Source organism: Sminthopsis crassicaudata, chromosome 2 (assembly GCF_048593235.1).
Source record: "Sminthopsis crassicaudata isolate SCR6 chromosome 2, ASM4859323v1, whole genome shotgun sequence".
Taxonomy (NCBI): domain Eukaryota; kingdom Metazoa; phylum Chordata; class Mammalia; order Dasyuromorphia; family Dasyuridae; genus Sminthopsis; species Sminthopsis crassicaudata.
In genome coordinates this window covers 22641173-22665807 of record NC_133618.1, presented here as the reverse complement: position 1 = coordinate 22665807, position 24635 = coordinate 22641173, and the positions used below count along the sequence as shown (strand labels likewise).

The window sequence follows — 24635 nt, the reverse complement described above, 5'->3', positions numbered from 1 at the left end:
AATTTGAGCTCATTAATTCCGACATGATCTAATCAGAGCAGAGTAAACCAGTACAATGGATTCCTTGCTACAATATCCATTTCCTTTCTTAATGAAGTCCAAGATAGTATTGCATTTCTTTTTTAAGTCCTATGTTATAAGTGTATTGAACTTACAAATTACTAAAAGTCATAGTATTATTTCTGATAAACTGTTGTCTAAATAGTCCTCTCCCTTTCTTGGACTTGTGAATATAACTTTATTTTTAGCACAAATGTCAAAACTTTATGTTTGCCACTTTTTAATTTCATTTTATTAGATATTACTATTCTTTATTTTTAGCACAAATGTCAAAACTTTATGTTTACCACTTTTTAATTTCATTTTATTAGATATTACTATTCTCAACTTAATATTCTAATCCAGATTAGGATATCCCACTGGACTCTCCTCTCCATTAAACACCTCCTTCGAATGTCATACAAACATTAATGTCCATGACTTAAATTAGACAATTCACCAAGTTCTGACTTCATTTAATTTTATTCTCATTTTGACCATATTTCCCCACATTTTTTCAGAAGATTGTTGAATGCTTCACTAAAATATCGGGAATCAAGAGCAATGGAATTCTTTTGATCTGCCAGCTTGATAATTTTGTCAAAAAAGAAAAGTTCAGTCTATCTTGCTTAAAGCCATTGTAGTTGTTCAATCTTTTGAGTTATTCTAATTCTTTGTAATCCCATTTCTGGGTTTTCTTGAAAAAGATAACTAAAGTTGTTCATCATTTTCTCCTCCAGCTTATTTTACAGATGAGGAAACTGATGTTAACAAATTTAGATGATTTTCCCAAGGTCATACTGCTAGTACATTTGAACTCAAGTTTTCCTGACTGCAGATCTGTTCTATCTACTGCATCACCTAGCTGCTTAAGCCATAATGACTCTTGGTTATCATTTCTTCCTTTTCTAACTATCTCCTTAATAAAAAGTTTTAGAATTTTCCCAGGAATCAAAGTAAAACAGTTACAGATTCCATTCACTTCCATTATTGAAGTATCAATTAATTGGAGGCACCCCAAAGGAAAAAAAAAATGGTGAGCAGTCCTAAATTCCAGTTAAATGGTGCTTTGTTTTTTTTATCACTGTCAATGGCTCAGGAAACATATCTGCCAATTCTTGACCCAAGACTCTAAGTCATTTGGCCCAGATCAGTTGAATTCACAAAGAACTCATCCCTTTCTTACTGTCTCATTTAGACAGTTAAGTGATGCATTGGATGGAGTACTACGCCTCTTGTCAGGAAGAAGTACGTTCAAATGCATCACTATCTGTGTGTCTCGGGGCAAGAAATTTAAACCCAATATGCTTCAGTTTCCTCAACTGTAAAATAGGGATATTAATAACATATATTTTTAGGGATATTAAAGACTAAATGAGATTACCATACACACATATCTATATCTATATCTATATCTATCTATCTATCTATCTATATATCTATATCTATATATATATAGATATATATATATATAAAACTTAGCCAAGTTTCTAGCATGGAGTTAATATTAATAAATTTCTTTTCAGTCCTTATATCCATCAAAAATATAATAGAATGCCTCCAGAAATAATTGGTTGCCATTCACCAGAAGTATACAGATGAATCACAAAATTTCAGTTATAAATAATCTTAGAAGCCATCTAGTTCAACTTATGAACTTAAAAGTTTCCCCATGGCATTTTTGACAAATGTCTACTTATATATCTCTAGAGAAGGATAACCTGCTACCTCCCGAGGCAGCTCATTCCAAATTCTAGATATGAGCACTTGATAACCAACCATATGATAGGGGATTTTGCAGAGGCAATTAGTATTCAAGTAGGGTCTGTCCTAAGTAGCCACTGAGGTACTATTCTAACATGGAGCTTCTGTGGCTCTGGGTTATTGAGAAAGCAACATAAAATGATAAAATTTAGTTTGGAAAGGCAACAAAATGAAGGTGATCCCAATTCTAAAAATGCTTAAAAGACATTTCAGAAAATACAGACAAAATGCATTCCAGTATTAGAAGTTATGGCTCAACTGCTGAAATTTAAAATTAATTTAATTAAAATCACCGCTTTAAACCATGAATTATTTTGAAGTCCTCTTGTGAGCCCTTGATTAATGATATCTGTTTCTTCCTGTCTTCCCTCTCCTCTTTATAATGAAAGATGAACTCAAATTTTCTTTTGGAGGGGAGAGATTCATCTTTTACTGTTATATTTGTTTCTCATACTTTGCATAATTTTTTCAGAACTATGTGAAATATATGTGGTTGTGGATAGTTATATTCATCTCTAAAGCATCCTTATATGATGTGGAGGGATGATAATGATGAAGGGGGTGGAGGAGAAGAAAGGAGAAGAATAAAAAAAAAGAAAAAATAAAGAGGAAAAACTTATGGAATAAGATGAGAAAGAAGTGGAGAAAAAAGAAGGAGGAGGAGAGGAAGGAAAGGGAGGATGAGGAGAAAGATGAAATGAAAAAGAGAAGATTAGAAGAAGAAAAAAAGAAGAAAAGAGAAGGAGGAAGGGAGGAGGAGGAGAAAGAGGAGGAAGAGGAGAAGGAGAAAGAGAAAGTGGAAAAGGAGGAGGAGGAAGAAGAGGAGAAAAAGGAGGAAGAAGAAGAGAAGAAAGAGGAAAAGGAGAAAAAAGAGGAATAAAGAGGAGGAAGAATTGCATTTCTGTTTGATTTTATAGATTAGAAAAATATAATGCCCTAAAGCTGGGCTTTGGATTTAGATCTCCTGGCTCCAAAGCCAATGCTCTTCATCTTAAGCCTAATCTTGGCACTGATTGACCCATCTTCCCAAATCCCGTCAAAAACACACAAAACATCTATGGGATGGCTCTGCCAGGTAGAGATAAAGAATCACTAGTGATATGGAAAGCACACCCATTGGACAAAACTTAGACCTACTTATATTAGGTACCTTTGCCTTTGCACTCATGCTCCTTTCTATATTCTTGATAGAGTGAAAATGGGGTAGGATAATGAGTATATTCTACCAAGTGTTAAAATTTAGAAGGTCCCTAACACTATTCTGGAGCATGAATCCTTCTGGAGCACCATTCCATTAATCCTTCTCTATAATGAGTACTCATTTAATAGTAAAAGAACTCTGTTGATTATCCCAGGGCACATGAGTCTGACCCCAGTTCCAGCATGAAATTATTGCCAGATCATCTTCAAGCCATACCCAAGAATGTACCTTTTTGTCTCCTCAGTGTTTCAATAATCATATCCTTGGCAATTTCTTGAAAAACATAGAGGTGGGGCAGCTAGGTGGCACAGTGGATAGAGCACCAGCCCTGAATTCAAGAGGACCTGAGTTCAAATCTGACCTCAGAAACTTAACATTTCTTAGCTGAGTGACCCTGGTCAAGTCACTTAACCCCAGTCTTAGGGAAGAAAAAAAAGAAAAACATAGAGGTTTTGTGGTTTTCCCAGAGTGGCACAGATAGCAGGATTTAAAATGAAGTCTTTCTGACTCCAAGCCTAGCTTTCCATCCATTATGGCAAGCTGCTGCTTCTTTCTGTTACATAGAAAGCACTTCAAAATATTTATTCAATTGAAATTGTTGAAAAGACATTTGAAAAGTTAGAATAGTAGGGAAGACTCCAAAATCAACCATAAATATCGCTCTCTCTTTAGTTTTCCCAAATATTCATTTGTAATGATATGTCTTATGCCCTCTTCCTTCAAAGGCCTACTTTCGTATTTTAGTAGCTACTTCCCTGTTGATAGGATAATAGGCAGCTCCTGAATCAAATCTTGAAACTTGAATTATTAGCCCTTATGATGCCATGGATTAATTAACATTCTGCTAAAACCTATGTATACCCTCTTAGAACATTGTTTTAAATATTCTCTCCTAGGTCCTCTTCTCTCTATATATATATTAATTCACTTGGAGATCTCAGTATATTCAATTCTGTACTGATAAATCTCTATGCTAATGATTTTTAGATTTATCTCATCCTAATATCTCTCCTAACCACCAATCTCTCCTTTCCAATGGCCTATCGACCATTTTAAGTGGACGATTCAAAAGACATTAAAACTTAAAACACCCCAAGCTGAACTAATTTGTCCCCTTAAATCATGGGTGGGGAACCTTTTTTTTTTTTTTTTTTTTCCTGCCAAGGGCTGTTTGAATATTTATAACATCATTTAGGGCCATGCAAGATTATAGAATTCAAGCAGTGGGAGGTTGTTGTACCTAACTTTCAGTTTCTCATTGCTTGTGCTTGCCTTAGCAAATTAGGAGACCTTAAGGCCCAGGGGCTTGAAATTTCCCATCCTGCACCTAAACCACTTCCTATTTTGCATATCCCTATTATTGACATGGATAATATCATTCTTCCAGTCACCCAAGTTTGTAAGACAGGTGTCACCTCAACTTCTAAATCCCTCTCATCTAATCATAGTCAATCTATTTCTAGGCCTATCAATTACACATATGTAAAGTCTTTCACTTGTATCCCCTTTTCTGAAACTACCACTACTTTTGCACCTATCCCCATCTCCTCACCCTTGAACTCTTTTAATAGTCTACCGATCGATCCATCCACCTCAACTTTCTTCCCACTTCAGTATATCCTCCAATCCACTGTCAAATTAATTTTATTAAAGCATCATTCTGGTCAACACCACGTCCTCAAATTCAAAAATATTCAGTTAATGTTTACCATTTCCAGGATAAAATATAAAATCTTATGTTTCACGCTTAAACCACTTAATAATAGGCTCCTTATTATCCTTCCAGTCTTCCTATATCTTATTCACTGTTATGGGCCAGAACTCTGAACTTGAAATAAGGATGATTACAAGGTAATAACTAAGTGGAATTGATGAGACAATGGTTATCTAGTTTAGCATGGTTCCCTATGATTGATTTAATCTTAGAACAAATGATGGTTTCCTAGTGATATAATGATTGGTTTATACTCAGTGTGGAGCATACAAGCTGGGACTGAGAGCCACAGAGGACAAAAGCACTAGAAGCTCTCGGAGCCAGGGAGACAGAAATTCATTTCACCTTCAGTCAGGCTCCTGGTGGCTGGCCTGGCCTCCTGCCCTTCCCCCACTGAGACCAAGGCTGGTCTGAAAGGCTCTCCAGAAAGCTGGCCAGCCCCAGGAAGGAGATAATAAAGGATTTGGACTTTAACACCTGGCTGTTCTTGTGGTGATTACTGAACTGAAACAAGGCTGCCCCAGAAGCCCCAAGAAAAACAAAGAACATTACAATTCACCTCAATATATTCTGTGATCCAAAAACACTCAACTCTTAATTATTCATTGCAAAATCAATCCATCTCCCAACTCTGAGCATGGCTGATCCCTGTGCCTGGAATTCTCTGCCTCCCCATCTTTCTAGAATTCCTTTAAGTCTAAAATCCAGGGAAGCTTTTCCCATTCCTTCATTTCTTTATTCCCTTTCCTCAGAGATTTAGCTCTAATTTATCCTTTTATTATCTTGTTTGTACACACCTGTTTGCATGTTTCTTCTTCTAGTAGACTGATTGCTCCTTGAGAATAAGATTGCTCCTTGGTAACCTTTGTTATTAACAAAGCATCTGGCATAATGTTAGTCAATAGGAGAGGGTGGGAGGGCAAGAAAAAAAGGGGGTATGTTACCTGATACTTTCATTAATATTTTAAAAGAATAGCAAATTGTACATAAGAGATTTTCAGTTTTAATGTATAATTATTTCTTTTTTCCATTCTATTATGTTATGAAAATGCTTGTTTTATTTCTTAAGTTTAGAATAAAATGATTTCCCCTAAAAGTCCTTAATAAATGCTCGTTGTATTGTTGCATTTTTAAAAATGTAATTTTCCTCCATTATGGACTTGCTAAAACTATTCAAGGTCCTTAAGAACCTTGAAGAAGGAAAAGTACTGTATTTCAATAGAAGCAATAAAGAACATGAGCAGGTAAGGCACAGGCCAAGGCAGATTTGAGAAGATAAAAACATGAGGAAAATATTTTGGCTGTAGTGTAGTAGATATTAAGAGCAGTCAAGTGAAATAAAGCAAGAAAGGCAGGATTCGGTTTAGATAACAGAAGGCTTAGATGAGAGGCTAAGAAAGTTGTCTTTTATCCTAGAGACAAGAAAAAACCACTGAAAATTTTTGAGCAAAGGAGCAATGTGGCAGGCACGTGAATAACAGGGATAGGGAATGCAGGAAGGATGAACAGATTTTTTGGGAATAGGAGGTGGGGGATTCATAAAATTGATCTCCTAGTGACTTTTCAATAGTTATTCAAGCTGTAACACTGATAAGAAATTTTGTGATGTGACAAGAGTCCACCAAAAATTGATACATGGTGCAAAACAGAAAACTAGAGCTGGAGCCTCCAAAATCCAACTTCCACTCTCCACAGTATTGCATGTGAACGGTGCTATTCACAATTTATTTAACTTCTCAAGGCAAAAACAAATGTTTTCCTTCTGATCGGGCAGGCACAGCCTTTATAAGTGCCAAGTGCTTTTGATGGTGAGAAAAATGGCAGGGAGCCATATTTAAAATGCAAAATTTGTTGATGATAATTAAGCCTTCATGGGAGTCCCCAAGGTTTACTTACCTATAATTGAAAAAATGCAAATGAAGACTGTTAATCAGTGGACTGGCCAACTATGATATCTACTATCTACCTGAATGAATTAAGGAAGAATATGACCAGATGAATAAGCATGTGGGAACCAATAAGAAGGGATCTCAATTTTGGAATGGATTTTATCATAGTGTGATCTTGAACCCATATAAATTTTGGGGAAAGATGCTTCAATTTCATTATCATAAATGTTGGCCATAGGATCATAGTTTTGAGTTAGAAAAAAAGACTGAAAGACCATGAGACTTAGGTGAAGAGAACTGTCCAACATTATGCATGACTTGAGCTTATACCCTTTGAGAACTTTTCATAGCATTATAATATCTCCTATGAGTGTAGGGAACCATTAATGTATTAGAAAGCTACTAAACTAGAAACCAAAGAGAACCAGATCCTCCAGTTTTTGTTTGCTATCTTTATTACTTTGGGCAAATCACTGTCTTTTCCTGAACTTTGGATTCCAGAAAGAAAGAATGAATGAAAGAATAAACAAAAGAAATGAAGAAAAAGAAGTAGAAATAAACATACACACATATGCACCTTTCATGCATGTACTGAAATAGTTACATACAAAGTAAGACTGCTAGACAAAATGACTTCTAAGGATATTCAAGTTGTGAGATTTTATGATTCCTCATTAAACTTTACATTTCAGTCCTTCAAGAACATCACAGATAAAAGGGTTCCTCCACTATACAACATCAAACTTCTTTCATTCCATCTAATCTTTTTGTGTATTATGTATGGAGTAGGTAGATGATACAATGAATATAGTGCTGTGTCTGCTATCAGGAAAACCTGAGTTCGATTCTGGCTTCAGACACTTGCTATCTCTATTCCTTTTAGCAAGTCACCACTGCTTGCATTAGTTTCCTTATCTCTAAATAAGCTGATAAAGAAAATGGCAAATAATGCCAGTATTTTTGCCAAGAAAACTCCAAATGGGGTCATAAAGAGTTGGACACAACTGAAAAATTACCGAACAAGTATTAAGTAGATCAAAGTGAGCTTTTCATCAGCATAGCCTAGTGAAAGCCAACATCTTCAAGAATGTTGAGGAGGCAGGAAGGGTCATTGCAAAAATCCCAAGATAAATGCCAAAACTTTAGACTTTCACAGAAGGCCAACGTTGCTAAGAATGCTTCACTGAATCAAGCCTTAATTGTTGTCCTGAAAGATAAAAAATGACCACCCTTTTTTGAGGAGCACAGTATTGGGGAACTAGGAAAAAGAAAACAGGACATGACAGAGAGGGTTTTCTGTTAGAAACAGGGAGCCATCCAACAATGACATGACTATAATTATAGCTATTCTATTCCTATTCCTTTTATCAGGTTCTTAATATTTCCTTAGACAAGGCAGAGGCCGTGTCATGCACTCGTTTACAGGCTCCTATCTCTCCTGAAGAGTTTAAGAATATTACCTAATACTGTCTTGATACAGAATATCTATTTTAAAAAAAGTATAATTTCTTTGCTGTGGTAATCTATAAGATATATCAAAAAAACTTTTTTTTCTCTCTCCTTTATTCCTAAATATAAATCCCAAATATTGCCTAATTGCCCTTTCCTTTGGTATAATGATAGAAACTTCTTTTCCCTAACTCCTTTCTTCCCTGAACTACTAGAAATATACCTTCCAACCTCCTTGTATCTCTTTTGTTTATACATATATGTGTATGTGTTGTCTTCCCAAATCAGTTTGTTAATTCCTGTATGTAGGAGCTGGTTTTCTTTGTGCCTAGCACAGTGCCTGATACTTCAGCATTACTGTTAGACATGGAGCAAGTAGAATTTTTCAGAATGCTTTTTTTTAAATTGATTCATTGATGCAGATCATATCAAGCCAGGGTCCATTAAAAATGTGCTGGAGGAAAATAAACTGCTATCCTGATCATGAAAAACTCTACCCTGCTCTGGAGGGAAAAAAGAGAGGGAGAGAGAGAGAGAGAGAGAGAGAGAGAGAGAGAGAGAGAGAGAGAGAGAGAGAGAGAGAGAGAGAGAGAGAGAGAAACAGAGAGAGAGACAGAGAGAGACAGAGAGAGACAGAGAGAGACAGAGAGACAGAGAGAGACAGAGAGAGACAGAAACAGAGAGAGAGAGAGAGAGAGAGAGAGAGAGAGAGAGAGAGAGAGAGAGAGAGAGAGAGAGAGAGAGAACTTGATTATAAAAAGTAATACATTTTGTATATTCAATATCTGGCATAATGTCTTGCTGAATAATTACTTTATGAATATTTTTTGCCTTAGATTAGGTTGCATTGGCTGGGTTGACTTAGACTAAGTCAACTTAGATTGCATTTGACTGAATTGTGGATTGAATCGTCTTGAGATTTGAGGCAGACTTAGCTAAGAACAGAGTCAAATAACCATCCTCCTAGAAATCAAGAGAGAATCATGAGCAGAGAGCTGGTCAATATATGTGGATTAACTTTTTTATCTAAGAAATTCATAATATCATATAATTTAATAAGGCATTGAGATTTGTCAGTTTAGTAATTGAACATCACTCATGATTATTAAGACCCAAGTATTGAAAATGTATATAATCCCATATATAGATACTTTCTGGGAATTACACTAAAGTATAAAAATTAGTCACTGTTCTCATGGAACTTTTAAACCATAAGTGCAGTTGTAAATATAATTTGTAGATAATTGAGGATTTTAGAAATTTTGGCCTGTGTGACTATGATTTTATTATCTACGTAACAGGGAGCTATTGGAGATTTTGGAACTTAAATATTGCCTGCACATTTTTAACACATGAAAAATTGCTTTCCTTTTAGAAGTCTTGTGAAGTTCCCAGTTATATAGTAAGAAATTAAGATTCAGTAAAAGTGAACAGATTTGTCAAATGTAGCATGTTTCCAGACTCTAATTTCATAGTTCTTTGCATTGTACCACATTGCTTCCCAATGTTTTGGGAATATAATCTAGTTACAATATAGACTTTGGAAGTCCTCAGTGCATTCAGCCTTAAAATGATATGTCTCATATAATGAATGTAAAAGAAGAGCTGGAGGTGAGTGATCTTAAGTTTCTGTATTTCAAACATCTAGGATTGTAGTGGAACGAGTACTTTTTTCACTAATGAGAATACCAATCCCTCTATAATAGAAGATGCTCTTCTAGATTGGCTATTAAATGAAAATTTCATCACTTTTTTCACAACTATCATAGCTAGGTTCTTTCTAATATGGTAGACCGATACAACATCTCTGATCCATGTCCAAAGACTTTGCTTGAGATCAAGAAATGGGAGGTAAGATTTTTAAGGTTCCATAAATAATAAGCATCAAAGGCAGGATATGAACTTAAGGTTGCTTTTTATTCCAGGGAAAAAGTTTCTTTCTAGTCTTAGTGGCTTTCATTTTTATATTCCAAGTAGATGGCATATAATATGTTTTTAATAAATTTTTGTTGATTCATCTGTTGACCGCGTAAGACTCTATCTTAGAAACTTAATAACTATGTTCTTGGGAAAGTCACTTAATATCTCTTTACCTCAGTTTCCTCATCTGTAAAATGTAAAGCATAAAGTAGTTGAAATTTGAGGTTCCTTTTAGTTTGTCTTTTATGAGCTTTTGATTTTTATAGGGGAGTGATATAGTCTTTAACTGAAATTATTTATTCACCTGAATCATGACAATTTTGTCTATTACCATTTAGATTCTTTTCTTTATTATAAGGCAATACCCATTAGCTAGTCAGTTCTATGGATTACTAGAGCCTTTAAAAATTTGTGATATTTCATAAATGACACAGAATATATATGATGTTCATATTTACCACCTGGCATCATACAAAATAATAGACATATAATAAGTGATTATTGATTGATTGAATGATCAATATGAATTCCATGGACCATCAGAAAGTGGAGAGATGGCCATCTCCTGTTTTTTTTTTTTTTTCTCCTTCTTTGAATCTTTGTTGTAGGTTAAGAATGCCTACAAGGTGGAACATCATTATGGCATATCTGATCTCATAGGTATTATTGTCCCCATTTTTTCCCCTCAGATGAGAACAACACTAAAGCTCATAGAGCTTGATGTTATTTTCCCAAAGTAACTGGGTTAGCTAGAAGGAAAATCAGATTTGTAATCCGAGGCCCAGGGTGCAAATGCTGCATCTGCATTTAGTATTTGTGCAAACATCCAGTGGTCCTCAAACTTTTGAAACAGGCGGCCAGTTCACTGTCCCTCAAACTATTGGAGGGCCAGACCATAGTAAAAACAAAAGCTCACACTCTGTCCCTGCCCCTCAGCCCATTTGCCATAACCCAGAGGGCCACATAAACGTCCTCAGCAGGCTGCATGTGGCCAGCAGGCTGTCGTTTGAGAACCCTTGATAGACTCTCTAGGCCTCCACTGAAAATAAAAGGTTAATATAGATTGGATTGACTTGGAATATCTCTTAGGCTGAATCTAGGATAATTTGAACATTTAAACATTTAATCCAATATATAACAAACACGGCCTCCATATTTTCTCAAAGATATGATTTTAGAAAAATTGCTTGGGTGGCAATCAGACCTAGTGGATAGGATGCTGGGCTTACAGTCAGAAAGATTTTTGTTTAAATATTGCTTTTGATGCAAACTTGTGAAAACCTTAAATAAATCATTTCACTTATTTGAGCTTCAGACAACTTCATAGGTCATAAATATTCTAGGATTAAGTAAAGTTTTCATGCCTGTAGTTTCTCTAAATCAGTGGTCCTCAAACTTTTAAATAGGGGGCCAGTTCACTATCCCTCAGACTGTTGGAGGACCGGACTATAGTAAAAACAAAAACTCACACTCTGTCTCTGCCCCTCAGCCCATTTGCCATAACCCAGCAGGCCACATAAAAATCCTCAGCGGGCCGCATCTGGCCCATGGGCCATAATTTGAGAACCCCTGCTCTAAATTAAGGGGGGGTGGGGATTGCAAACCCTTCTCTACTGAATAAGGCAGAGACTGGAAGCAGAGACTATTGATACATTGAAAATAGTCAAGCATACAGAGATAAGAGTCTCACATGTTTGTTCTTATCAATATTTGATCAGTCACAACCCATTTGCATGAGTGCCTAAACATATAAAAATGAGGAATGAGATTTTCCCATTACTCAAAATCCATCGAGAGCCACTCAAAATCATCAGACCCCTTAACCAAGTCAAAATAAATAGTCTACTCCTACAAGAGATAAAACTCTTTCAGTTCCCCTTCTCTACTTTAAAGTCATTTAGAGAAAATTCACAAGGTCTGCTTGTCTCACAAGTACCATCTAATGGCTGGTTACTCTTTTATTATGCTTCCCACAAGTCACTAAATCAATGATATTTGTGTCAGTAATAGCCTATCAAAGTATATCAGCACTTCAGTTGTTAAAAGACTCCATGGTTTACCACATTGTATAGGATAGAGCTTTTGAAACTTGTTATATCTAATTTAAAATAGAACTCTTTTCATATAATTCTTAATAAACATAATCTTAAAATGTTACAACTAATTTTATCAAGTAATGCAATGGAAACTGGGGGATGGAGCACAGGGATAATTTTGGAGTCAGGAAATATGGTTGGTTTAAGTGATCTATCTCCTTGAGCCCTTCCCAGTTCTACCATTGTACAAGAAGCTGCATATCATACAACTTCACAAGAAAGCATAGCTTAGTTGGAAAAACAATGAATTTGGAGTCAAGAGGTCCTGGATTCCAATCCCGCCTGTGTGATTTTTCTCAATTGTTTTCTGTTATTTCCATTTGATTTTTCACCTGTTATAGGAGAAAGTTAGGCCTCTAAGATCCATTTTGGGCTGCCACTATGTTTCTCTGCTGACAGTTCCACTCCAAATTATGTTCATGTGACTCCCTGTATCCAATCTATGATAGAGACTTCCAAGTTCATATTAGTCTGATTTGCCACGGTCAGACACGCTATACTTTGACTTCAATATAATGATATCCTTTGACAGAGGCAGCAACCAACTAATCAAATTGCTCTTCCAGGCCTCGAGATTTCCTTTTTTAATAGATGATGGCATCAATGTGCTTCTCCAATTTTTCTGTGACATACCCAGAATCATCCAAAAAGTTCACCATGATTAGGAATGGGGAAAAATAGATAAAACTGTTTACCTATTAATGAAACCAATGTTATTGTGTGAAAAGACTCTAAATGATTTGACTTGTTGATAATAATCTAACATTTATATAATTCTTTAAAATTTACCAAGAGCTCCATATATATATGTATATATATATATATATACATATATATATATGTAAAACATCATGACATCATGTGAATTCTTCAACAAAACATTAAAGTTATTATTGGAAAAAGCAGTCCGTGGGGAATGAGAAGAATAATGATTTTGAATTCTAAGGACTTGAATGTGAGTAAAAATTCAAAAATTTCACTCTGCTACTCACTATCACTTTTGAAATCCTCTGACAGTCACTATTTCAGTTTCCCCATTTGTAAAAAAGAGAGGATGAGGTCTCTCAGATCTCCTTCACCTCTAGATTTATAATCTGATGATACTTTTAATTTAAGAGTTCTGGATTTGGATTCCAAAAGACCTGAATTTGACTAATTCCTGGATTACTTACAATGGAAAAATCACTTCTTTGTATCCCAGTTTTCTCAATTGTAAAATATGAGACCTAAACTCTGACCTCTAAGGACCCTTCAATTCTCAGTCTATGATCTAATGCACCCAAGATTTAGAAAGGAGTTAAATAAGTTTTCAAGTTTATACAAGGCAAAAGAAGAATCCAGCTCTTCAAGCCCATACCTTCCTGAATCAAAATCTACTACTTAATTACTTCCTGTGGAGACAATGTCCATTTGAACTGTTGGAATTTTTGATCTGTGGAAGAAATGTTGGGCTCTGATTTCACTCATTATTCATTCTAAATCTTGTCATAACTCTGTGATTAAATCTTGTTATAACTTCTTAAAGATTGCCATTGTAATTCCTTTTTCTTCATTCACAAACCAAAAAGATCAATTCAGCACCATGTCATATCTGACCTTGTCTATTTTAATAGTTTTCTGATTGGTCTCTTGATCACAGATCTCTCCCCACCAACCTTCCCATTCTATTCTCCAAACATGTATCAAAGTGATTTTCCTCGATTGCAAACTTGAGACCATGTCACTCACCTGCTCCATAAACTCCAATGCCTTTCATGTGCTTCTTAGAGTCCATATATAGTGCCCTCCATTAATTCAGAACAATTTTTGCCAATTTTCTTCTTTGGGAAGCACAAGGCAAAGCAACTGAGTAAAATGCTAAGGAAGGGGAGTTTGCCTGGAGTCATGAAGAAGCTAAGCATCAGAAACAAGATTTGAGCTCCAGGCTTCTATACTCCAAGTCCCAGCACACTATCAGGCTTGGAGGAATCAGAGAGCGCCAGATTGAACCTGAAATTAGGAAGAACTGAATTCAAATTTGACCTCAAATGCTTACTAGCTGTGTGTATCTGAGAAAACCACTTCACTTTTTTGACTCAGTTTCTCTCAAGTATAAAATGAAAAAAATGAGAAGAATAATACCATTTTAGCTTTTAGGATTTATGTGAGCATCAAATCTCCTAAAACTTAGCTCATTATAGACAGAACATAAATTGTTATTTTATTCCCTTATCATCATCATCATCATATGCTGCTGCTATTACTACAGATAAAAATAATAGCCGAAATTTATATACCTCTAAAATATTTAATGTTTTAATAGGGTATCTGATTTGATATTCTACTATGCCACAAACTTCAATCATCAACTGTGGTTCACCTTCTGAGAAGAGATTGGACCAGAAAATTCATTCTCAAGTTTGATCATTATACTTATATTGTATTAAAAAAAAAAAAAACTGACCTGAATTAATAACAAACTGCTGATATTGAAGCTTCTGATGCAATCAGTAATTCACTGAAAACTAAGAGCATTTCCTGGGGCATTAAGAAATCATGCCTTATTTAGGGCCCCCTAGTGGCAAACATAAGACTGGGACCTAGGTCTTCCTGATTTCTTCACTTTACCATGCTTCCCTTCAAGCCTTGTAAGACATGGGTTCTTTGACGGAACGTCATTATCACAGATAGGGATAGACATGAGAGCTCAAGAAGCGTGATTAGATCATAGAAAGGTCCCTACATGAAAGGGTGGTATTATTTGCTCTGAGGGAGATGAATTGTATTCCAAGCATCTCTGCTTTGCAATCAACCTTTTCTGTAGGAGATTGGGGAGGAGGGTATCTCAGAAACAACACTTCTAAAATCAGTTACAAGATAGCACGATACCATCATAGGCCATAAAGAGTCATGACCGAAATATGAAGAAAAATCTTATGTCTGTTCTCAAAAGCTTCTCCAACATAGAATTTGTAACAAAGACATAAAAATCCAGAAACAAAGGATTCAAACTGAATGGCATTGGGAAGTTAAGAAAATATGAACAAATGACTCTTTTTTTAAAGAAAAGTCCTTTCAGAAATAGAAACCATACAGGATTTTTTTCTTAGAAATTGTTTAGCGGGATCAGAAAAGCTAAATTTAATTGTCACACTACTAAACAGCAAAATTATTATGTACTTACTTTGTTTCAGGCACTCAGATAGGTACTTCTTAGATGAAATGGAATACCTTGTTTGAAGGATTCAACCTTACAGTTCAATTCTGGAATGTTTACAATGCTGGACTTGTAGCCAGAATGATCTTTGAATCCTAATTCAGAGATTTTTCTCACTGTGTTATCTTGGAGAATTGATGTAATCTTTCAGTACCCCAATTTTATTTTCTGTAAAATGGGTGAGATGATTCCTATTAACTCTAAATCTGTTACCTTTTCCAAAGAGAAAGAAGTAGAACATATACATAGAGGGATACAAACTAATTAAGAGAGGAGAAAGACCAAATAGAAAAAAAGAGACAGACTCACAGAGAGAGAGATACTGAGAGAAATGGGTGTGAGATAATTAGGGGCACTAGTTGAATAAGGAAAAACCTTATTTAAGAAAAAAATATTAATTTTATTTGGTTGAAACTTATTATTGAAAAAAGACATCTTTAGCATGTTCCATCATCATTGCTTTAGTTATTGAGTATTATACACCATTCAATAATATTTCTAGAAACCAGTTTCAGTCTATTGTGTGGAAGTGTGTGTTGCACGTGCGTGCATGCATGCATGTGTGTGTGTGTGTATGTAACTTTTTCTCTTCAGAAAAAAGAAATGCTTGCTTTTTTCCCATAATGCCAGTCACGTGAATGGGTATAGTGATATGTATTTTAAAAAAACTCAACAGATGGAGACAGTCCTAGATAGGGCTCAATTAATTTCAATTCAATTCATATTGAGTACCCAACATATCAGATGATGTGCTAAAATGGGAATATAAAAGCAAAAATAATCTCTTCCCTCATGGAGTTATAATCCCACCTATTGGGTGGGATTGTTTCTCTGCTTACAGATTTTCCTAGCTTATTTTAAATCCCAACTAAAATGCTATCTTCAAAGGCAACCTTTTCAGACTTCTCTTATATCTTGACTTCCTTCTCTTAATTATTTCCTATTTATAATCTATCAATACATCTATCATGATTGCATCTTTGTGTTTACTATTTCCAAATAAACTTCATTGCAAAGAAAGGAAGGAAGGAAAAGAAGAGAGAAGGAAGGAAGAAAGAAGGAAGGAAGAAAGGAAAGAAGGAAGGAAGGAAGGAAGGAAAGAAGGAAGGAGGGAAAGAGAGAGAAGGGAGGGTGTGAGGAGGAAGAGAGAGAAGGAATGAAGGAAGGAAACAAGGAAGGAAGTTGTGAAGAAGGATGGAAGAAAGGAAGTTGGGAAGGAAGGATGGAGGGAAGGAGGAAGGGAGGAGGGAAAGAGGGAGGGAAGAAGGAAAGAGGGAGGAAGGGAGGATGTGAAGAAGGGAGAAAAGGAACAAAAGAAGGAAGGAAGGAAGGTGTGCAGGAAGGATAGAAGGAAGGAAGGAAGAAAGGGAGGCAAGTGGTTAACCAAAGTGAAGTGATGCTGAGTCTCACATACATATGGGATTCCACACTAAATAACCCTCTGTCTTTGCAATAAAAAACCCTCTGTCTTTGCAATAAAAAGTATGTGCTCTTATCCCTTCTTTCATACTGACACAAGTCATTATCATTATGGAACATTCAGGGTTTTGTTATTTTTCTATTTGCATTATTGCAAATATTGTCTAAGCTCTGCTATGAAATATATTTTAATTGGTCAGACTGATAGGTTTCTGGAAGTTTGCTATATTTTGTGTTGATAAATTTATTGAGCATAATAATGCCTATAAATTCCACAAGTGGTCTATGTGTGCTCCTTCTCTTTATTTATGGAGATAGCAATGTTCCCCAATCTGAACTGACCCCACCTGGCAGTACCACTAAATATTGCAGTCAGTTTAGCATCTAGGCTCTGTAGGCTCTGTTTCCTGATTTACAGACAGTATCCTTTGCCTTTTGGGTCTTTGTGTCAATTGTCTACAGAGCCAACTAGAATAGCTTCCTGGTCAAGAGTGTGTAATAAGAGGGTTTTTTTTTGTTTTGTTTTTCTCCCTTTTGACCACCATATTCTGTCCCTGGGCTAGGTTTGCAGGCTTACCTCCAACTCATCCATCAAACATATCTAGAATCTTTTTTTTTTTTTCAAATTGGTTGTCATTATCTCTAGAAACCATTGAAGCACAGTGGTCAACTACATATTAGCTCAGCTCTGGCTTCATAGACCCTTGTTCCCTCAGGCTCTATGCTGTAAAGCTTGTTGGATTATATTCCTGGTTGACTGACTCACTCTGCACTGTATGAGTTTTCTTCAAACGATTTTTTTTTCAGTAGACTGGGTAACAGTATATCTAAAGGCAAGGCAAAGTACTATGATTGCATGAGATCATTTGTAAAAATACCTAATGGGTATAATGGGTATAGCACTAGCCTTGGCTTAACAGTAGGACCTGAGTTCAATTACTGCCTCTACTAATTAGTTGTGCCATCCTTGAGAAGTTACTACCCTTCTTCAGTATCTTTCTCCTCATCTGTAAGAATAATTTGACTCAGCATCCTCTGTCCCTTACAGCTCAAATATCTATGATCTGAAAAAAAATGATTTTGATTTTGATTTTTAAAAAATCCAAAATCATATTTAAAAATAAAGAAATAAGAAAGTTGTGTATATAAGTATCAAACTTATATAGTTTGGCATATATTCTAGAATTTCTAATCTTCAAGAATTGCCAGCTTCACTGAGTTGTTGAGTTGTCCAAGATTATTCAATCTTAATGTGTCAGAGACCAGACTTGAATCCAAATCTTTATTATAAAATCTTTATACAATCAAACTTCTATCCCTTAAATTACATGTCACTCCTCTATGGTAAATTTTATTTGTATTAACATTTTATTTTTTATAAAAGCTTTTAATTTTTGAAATACATGCAAAGAAAGTTTTCAACATTTGTGTTCCAAATGTTTCTTCTTCCCTTTCTCTCATTGCCTTCCCCAAGGCAGCAAGTAATCCAAAATAGGTTAAGCATGTGAAGTTACTCTAAATATATTCCACATTTGTCACGTTCATAAGAAAAATCAGTGTATTAAAATTTTAAAAGAAAAAATGGTAATGAAAATATTTTCCCTAATGTTACTGTTCAGACCTATTCAGCTGTCTGGATTCTCACTCTGTGGATTTCATGAGTAATAAGTGTTTATAGGCAGCATTCTAACCCTTTCCTCCCTACTCATTAGGCATGCTGGCTGTTTCCTGTGTGGCTATTTTCTCACCAGATTCTTGGGATATCAATAAGGAGTTTCAAGAGTCTTCATAATGCTATTGCTTACAAGCATTCCTTTGTAGCTCCCCTTTCCCCCCAAATTATAGGGTGTTAGTAATTATCCAACCAGATTTAACTAGGTTATAGAAAAGAATAGTTAGTATAATAGTATCCTAAAGACAGCTGTCAAAGCATCCCTCATACTTGACTCAATTTACAAAGCACATGTGAAAAAGAAATAACCCATAGATGTATCCAGAAATCCTTTCCTCCTCTTCATTGAGGTACTGATGATGTTTCCTTTAGGTATGGTGCAATACATCTGCCAGGTCCTTATACAATTTTGAATTTGTCATTCCTTAATATATTTGGTTAGTCATCAACTCCCAATTTAAATATTGTCATTACCAACTGCTGATTCAAGGAAAAAGCTAGGATATTGATGGGGAGTCCAGGTATTCCAACCTTTCAAAATTTGCATGATCATTAACCAAATAAGAGAAGTGGAGAGGAGATTTGGGAGGGGAGAAGACAAAGGACCTCTTCTTTCCCCTAAATGATCCCCTCTGAGGGGATTGGCTGGAGGTGTCTCAAATAAAACAAACCTGTTAGGAACATCACATTCAGAATTAGTTTTTTTTTTTTTTTTTTAATCGAAGTTCCTCCAAGTGTAAAAGACTCTTCAACCAATCCTGATATGTTTCCTGTCTAGAGTAATCTCATTGGACCCAATGACTTTTACCCCTTCTAAATCAACTAAGTGTCTTTGCTTTTAGTTTCTATTCCTTTGATTCAGTGATTGGTTCTTCAAAAATGTTCTCATAGGGTTAAAGGCAGCATGACAGAGTAACTTTTTAGTTATTTTAGTTGGTATTAGAGTAATTGCTTAATTCAAAAGATCCAAAGTTATACCTGGCCATTGCTAATGGGAAATCATTGACTCTGCTCATTATCTGTGGGGCTTTACAAGTGAAGATACTCCTTTTAAATCATAACTACTGTATACATGTTATCTTTCCTCAGATTGGTCTAAGCTCCTTGAAAATAGGGATCATCTTACTTCTGGATTTTTATTTATTTCCTAACATAGTTGTTTTTTTTTTTTTTTTTAATTCTGCTGCTTTGAGAAACAGTTACCACACACACAAAAAAAGAGCAAAAAAAAAACACTACCTGCCTAAATCAAGTTATTTTGTACCTATCAATAAGATTCATAGAGGAGTATGTTCAACACAATGGATGAACTTCACAAATTTAAATATCCCTTTGAAAATAAGAAACAAAATGCAAAGAATCCTACATAAGTTTGAACTCATGGCTACGGGGCCAGGAAAATAACTGATGAAAAATTCTGACCTTGAGGAACCTCCCTTTCCCTCTTTTCAGCTATTTGTCTTTTGATTGTTACCAGGATGTCACATTGAGAAAATGAAATCCAAGTCAATCCAGTCAGGGACTTGGCTATGCACTTTACTGAAAGCATGATGGGAAGGGGTGAGGGAAAACTTAGAATTGTGTTGACTTATATTAGTTTTGGGGGATGATTTATAGACCTACAACTAGCTGTTTTTCTTGTCCTTATGCATGATTGAATATTGCCTCTACTTAGTAATACTTAGAAGCCAGTTTAGACTTATGACCTGAGCATTCCAGACAAAATGTAAGAATGAGTATATTTCTAGGAGTGTAAGTGAATTTGTATATAGTTGGATGGTTAGTGCAGAGTTGGACACAGACCTTTGACAGCTGTAGCATTTGGTGAAATTCATTCTTGTAGAATATCCTGATATAATGTTTAGATCTCAATGAGCAGGAGAGGCAAGGCAGTGAGTTGAGATGGAAAGGGAATCAAGAGCAAGCTTGGGATGCAAGGATGCATGGGGTTTAAGGTCTGGTTTTTATCCAAATCTTTATTTACAGTACCTCTCTCAGCTCTCTAGTTTGCTTTATATCTCCTATTCTTCACACACAACATTCTATGTCAAACTCCAAGAGTTTTCATTGATTGTTCTCCATACTTGGAACTTCCTCCTTCCTCCTTTTTTTCTGTCTCCTGGATTCCTATAAGTCTCAGCTAGAATCCCACCTTCTGGTGAGACCTTCCATGATCTCCCTTAATGCTAATGCCTTCACTCTGTAAAAATGTCTCATCCAATTTATCTAATTCATATTTCATTTTACATATTGTGGGGTTTCTTTGTTTTTTTTTTATGTTGTCTACACAATTACAATATGAGTTTTTTTGAGAACAGGGGCCTGTTTGCTTTTTTTGTTTCATCAGCACTCATAGGAATATCTGACTCATAGTAAGAGGAAGAAAGGTTAAATATCCTTATATTTTGAAGGTTCAGTTATTTCAAAATACATGGTAGAAAAGAGGAGTGACAGACTCACACAAAAGTCATCACTTTGCTGCACTGATCTGGCTTTACATACCAAATTGGTGGGAAGATTGGACTTAATAAGGATAATTCAATCATGAAAGATTTTTAAGTGGTTAATATAGGCTGGACACTTTCTTAGGGATTCCTAGAGAACAGAACAATCTCTGTTCTCAAGAAACTTACATTGTCATGGGAGACAATATATGAATGTCCAAGAATGTAAAGAATGAATATATATATATATATATATATATATATATATATATATATATATATATATATATATATATATATATATATATATATATATATGAAATATAGACAGAATAAATGCATAATAGGAATTCAGAGATCAGGAAACAGTTGAAATTTACTTTGAAGAAAGAGGGATTATGACAAGTCAAAGGTCAGGTGGGAATATATTGCAACTTGCCACTGCATAGGCACATAGAAGGGAAAATGAGTTCTGTATGTGAGAAACAGATGTTAGGCCCACTTGACTAGACTGAATAGTGTGTGTAGGGAAAAGTAATAATAGATAATAAGGTTGGAAATACATGTCAGGGCCAGGTTATGAAGGCTTTATAAGCCAGAGTATTTTCTTGTTATGGGCCAGAACTCTGCACTTGAAATAAGGATTCTTGCAAGGTGCTAACTCAGTGGAATTGATAAGACAATGGTTATCTAGTTTAGTATGCTGATTAATAGTTCTCTTGTTCGGTACATGCACATTTTCTGTCTCTTAAAAGCAATAGCTTCCCTATAAATCAGTTTTGGAGGAAGGGTCCTAACAATTGGTGAGGGACAGTGAGTTGGGGAGAAAATAATCATGAAAAAGGTGATACATGAAGCAAATCCTAAATGAACTATAGATTCCTAGAGGTTGATGTTCATTTTAGGCATGGAAAGGGATGGAGATGAGAGATGGTATATCATGTCTCTCAATTAGCTACGGTGACCAATATTGCCTAAACCACATGGTGAAAAGAGAGGGGAAGTAGGTTTCAAAGAAATGTAAATGCTCTGCCAAAAGCATTTTGACATAATGAAAGCCACTGGAGTCTGTGGGCTAAAGACAATTACATGGACATCCTCTTTAGGAAAAGAACTTCTGTATTTGTGTGATAGATGCTAATAGAGATGAGAAGCACGAAGAACAATTATAAAGCTATTACAATTACCCAATTAAGTGTTAAACTCTAGACTAGTTCCTGTGAAGAGAAAAAGGAGTATGTTGAAATGGTGGTGGGGGGGTAGAAACAATAAGACTTGCTACTGTTGGGATATGTCTCAAGTTTAAGGGACTCCAAAGGGGATTCTAAAACTGTGTGACAAGAAGGATGTTGGTACCCACAAAGGTAGCATAGTAACACAAAAGATGGGAAGAAAAGATAATGAATTCTGTCTTGGACATGTCAAATATGAACTGATTATAGACATCCATTTTAAATTCTCCAAAGGCAGTTGGGCATTTAAGATTGAAGTTCAAAAGAAAGACTTGGACTGGATATATATAAATCTGGAAATCATCTGCATAGAGAAGATATTGAAGCACCCAAAAACTGGTGTTACCCAAAGGGAATATGAAGAGAAAAGAGAAGAGTCAAAATTGTGACTCCATAGTCAGAGTTCAGTAAATTAATGGTTTTTAATGGGAACCTCAATGATAATCTGGTCTATGGTCCCACTGATTACAACTTGCCAAAAGCAGTTTGCCATGGTTAGCTTTTTATTTTGTTTTGCTTTGCTTTGTGTTGATGTTTTTTGTCCAAATGAGGGACTCAGGACTTCTTCAGTTCATTTTCTACGGTTAGAAACTAAAGAGCCTATATAGCCATTTTTGTCATTATTTAATCTCAGGTCTGCCCTAAGCAAATGTGTTTCCACAAATTTCCTTCTATCTATTAGCAATCACTTGCATGGATAGAAAACTCAGCTGTTAAAAATGACTTTTCAGCTTATACTAAATGGTGCTCTTGGTATGGTCCCTGTATCAGTGAGAACAGCAACACTTCAAGAGTCCTGATAGCCAAACCTTGTATCAGTATGAAATTTGTAGAAACTCAAAAGGGGGACCTTTGTTAGCCAGTTAATATTTAAATCTGTAAAAGACAGTTTAAAAGCTTCCATTTTTTGTTTTAATATACTGAGGGCTGAAAGGTATTGGGGGTGGGGGAATGATAGAGATGGGCAGCCTTTCCTTCATGACTGTTCTGTTTCTTCCAATCATATAAGCTCCTCTTTTGGCAAAGGTGGGTTGTCTTTTCTGCTCCTTGATGGCAGAAATGCATCAGCCCCCTTCAGGATGTTTGACTTTGAATAACCCTCCTATATTCCATTCTCTTGTCCCTTCCTCTAGCTGGATAGTGCCACCTCCCTCATCCAGGCAGCCAAGAACTTGATGAATGCTGTGGTTCTCACTGTGAAAGCCTCCTACGTGGCCTCCACCAAATACCAGAAGGTCTATGGGACAGCCGCTGTGAACTCCCCTGTGGTGTCATGGAAGATGAAAGCTCCTGAGAAAAAGCCCTTAGTGAAGCGAGAAAAACCAGAAGAATACCAGACAAGAGTTAGACGAGGCTCTCAGAAGAAACACATTTCTCCTGTACAGGCGTTAAGTGAATTTAAAGCAATGGATTCCTTTTAGGACACTAGGCTTTACCAAGAACGAGAAAAAAAAAAAAAAAAAAAAAAAAAGGGTTTTCTTTTGTTTTCTTTTTCATTTTGTTTTGTTTCTAGATCCTTTTTGTATATGTACCTGCCGACTTATGTGCCTCTGGCATGGGGAAAAGTTAATGAACCAGTATCAGTTTGCATGTGACATGAGATCAGACCCAACTGAATAAAATCAACTAATGGGAAACGTGAAAGGACAAGACCATCTTGTCCCAAGCTGACAGGAAGCTACTCTTGAAATGACTACATAGAATTGGCCAAAGAATTCACATTTTAAAGTGTAAGGGAAAGGGAGGGAGGGGAAAGACAAATTTTGATCTCTCAAAGCCAAACTTTATGCATGCAAGAAACATTAGGTTGGCAGGTATATTGCTAAGTGAAAAGGCTGGGGTTGGGGGTGGTGGGGGTGATGGTAGAAAATTAAACTTGTATTGCTTCTGTTTCAGTGCAAAAAACAAATGTACTAGCCAATATGCTTACATGTGTGGCCCACGGATCAAACGAGTTAACTTTGAGGTCATATCTTCATGATAGTATGTGAATTTTTAACATAGGGGAACCTAAATAATCCAGCTTCAAGTGCTTCTTTTAATCCATATTTTGTTCTTTATCTTCTAGTCCTGCTATGACTCTTGCTCATGTGATAAATTATTCCCATTCACTGACAAAAACAGAAATTGACTTTTGCCAATTGAAATTCTGATAGCAGCATTTGAAGCACAATATGGTGGCTGGCCTTTGCAATTTTGGTTATGATTTTATTTTTTGCTAGAAATAGAAGGCCCGATGGTGGAATGTTTAGAACTATGGAAATTTGAAAATGTGTGACAGTCTAGAGGCAAATCTATAGGTGTAGCTTGGAGTGTTGGTATCTATTATACCATTGTATCCACTAACTCTAAATAAACTCATTTAACCTGTAAGTTTGTGTGATGCTTTGTTATTTGTACCTAAGTACACGTTCATGGGTGGCAATTTCTTGAGTTCGGAAAGTAAAGAGGGAAAACTAGATGAAGAAACGAGAAGATCTATTTTGATTCCTGGCTAATAAAATAGCAACTTAAAGCTTGTAAATATACTTTACATAACATATTTCCTTTAATCTTCACAAAAAAAAAATCTTAAGAGGTGTTGCCATTTTTATCTCCAT

At 35.7% G+C, this 24635-nt stretch overlaps 1 protein-coding gene across 1 annotated transcript in view; it reads left to right on the top strand.

The window, feature by feature from the left end:
• CTNNA2 (catenin alpha 2) overlaps positions 1–24408 on the top strand; it is a 1514496-nt gene extending 1490088 nt beyond the window's left edge. Inside the window, 1 exon segment of the mRNA XM_074285480.1 lies at positions 23169–24408. Within this exon segment, the coding sequence (XP_074141581.1) occupies positions 23169–23456 (288 nt within the window). The 3' untranslated portion in view covers positions 23457–24408.
• Positions 24409–24635: the final 227 nt, after the last annotated feature.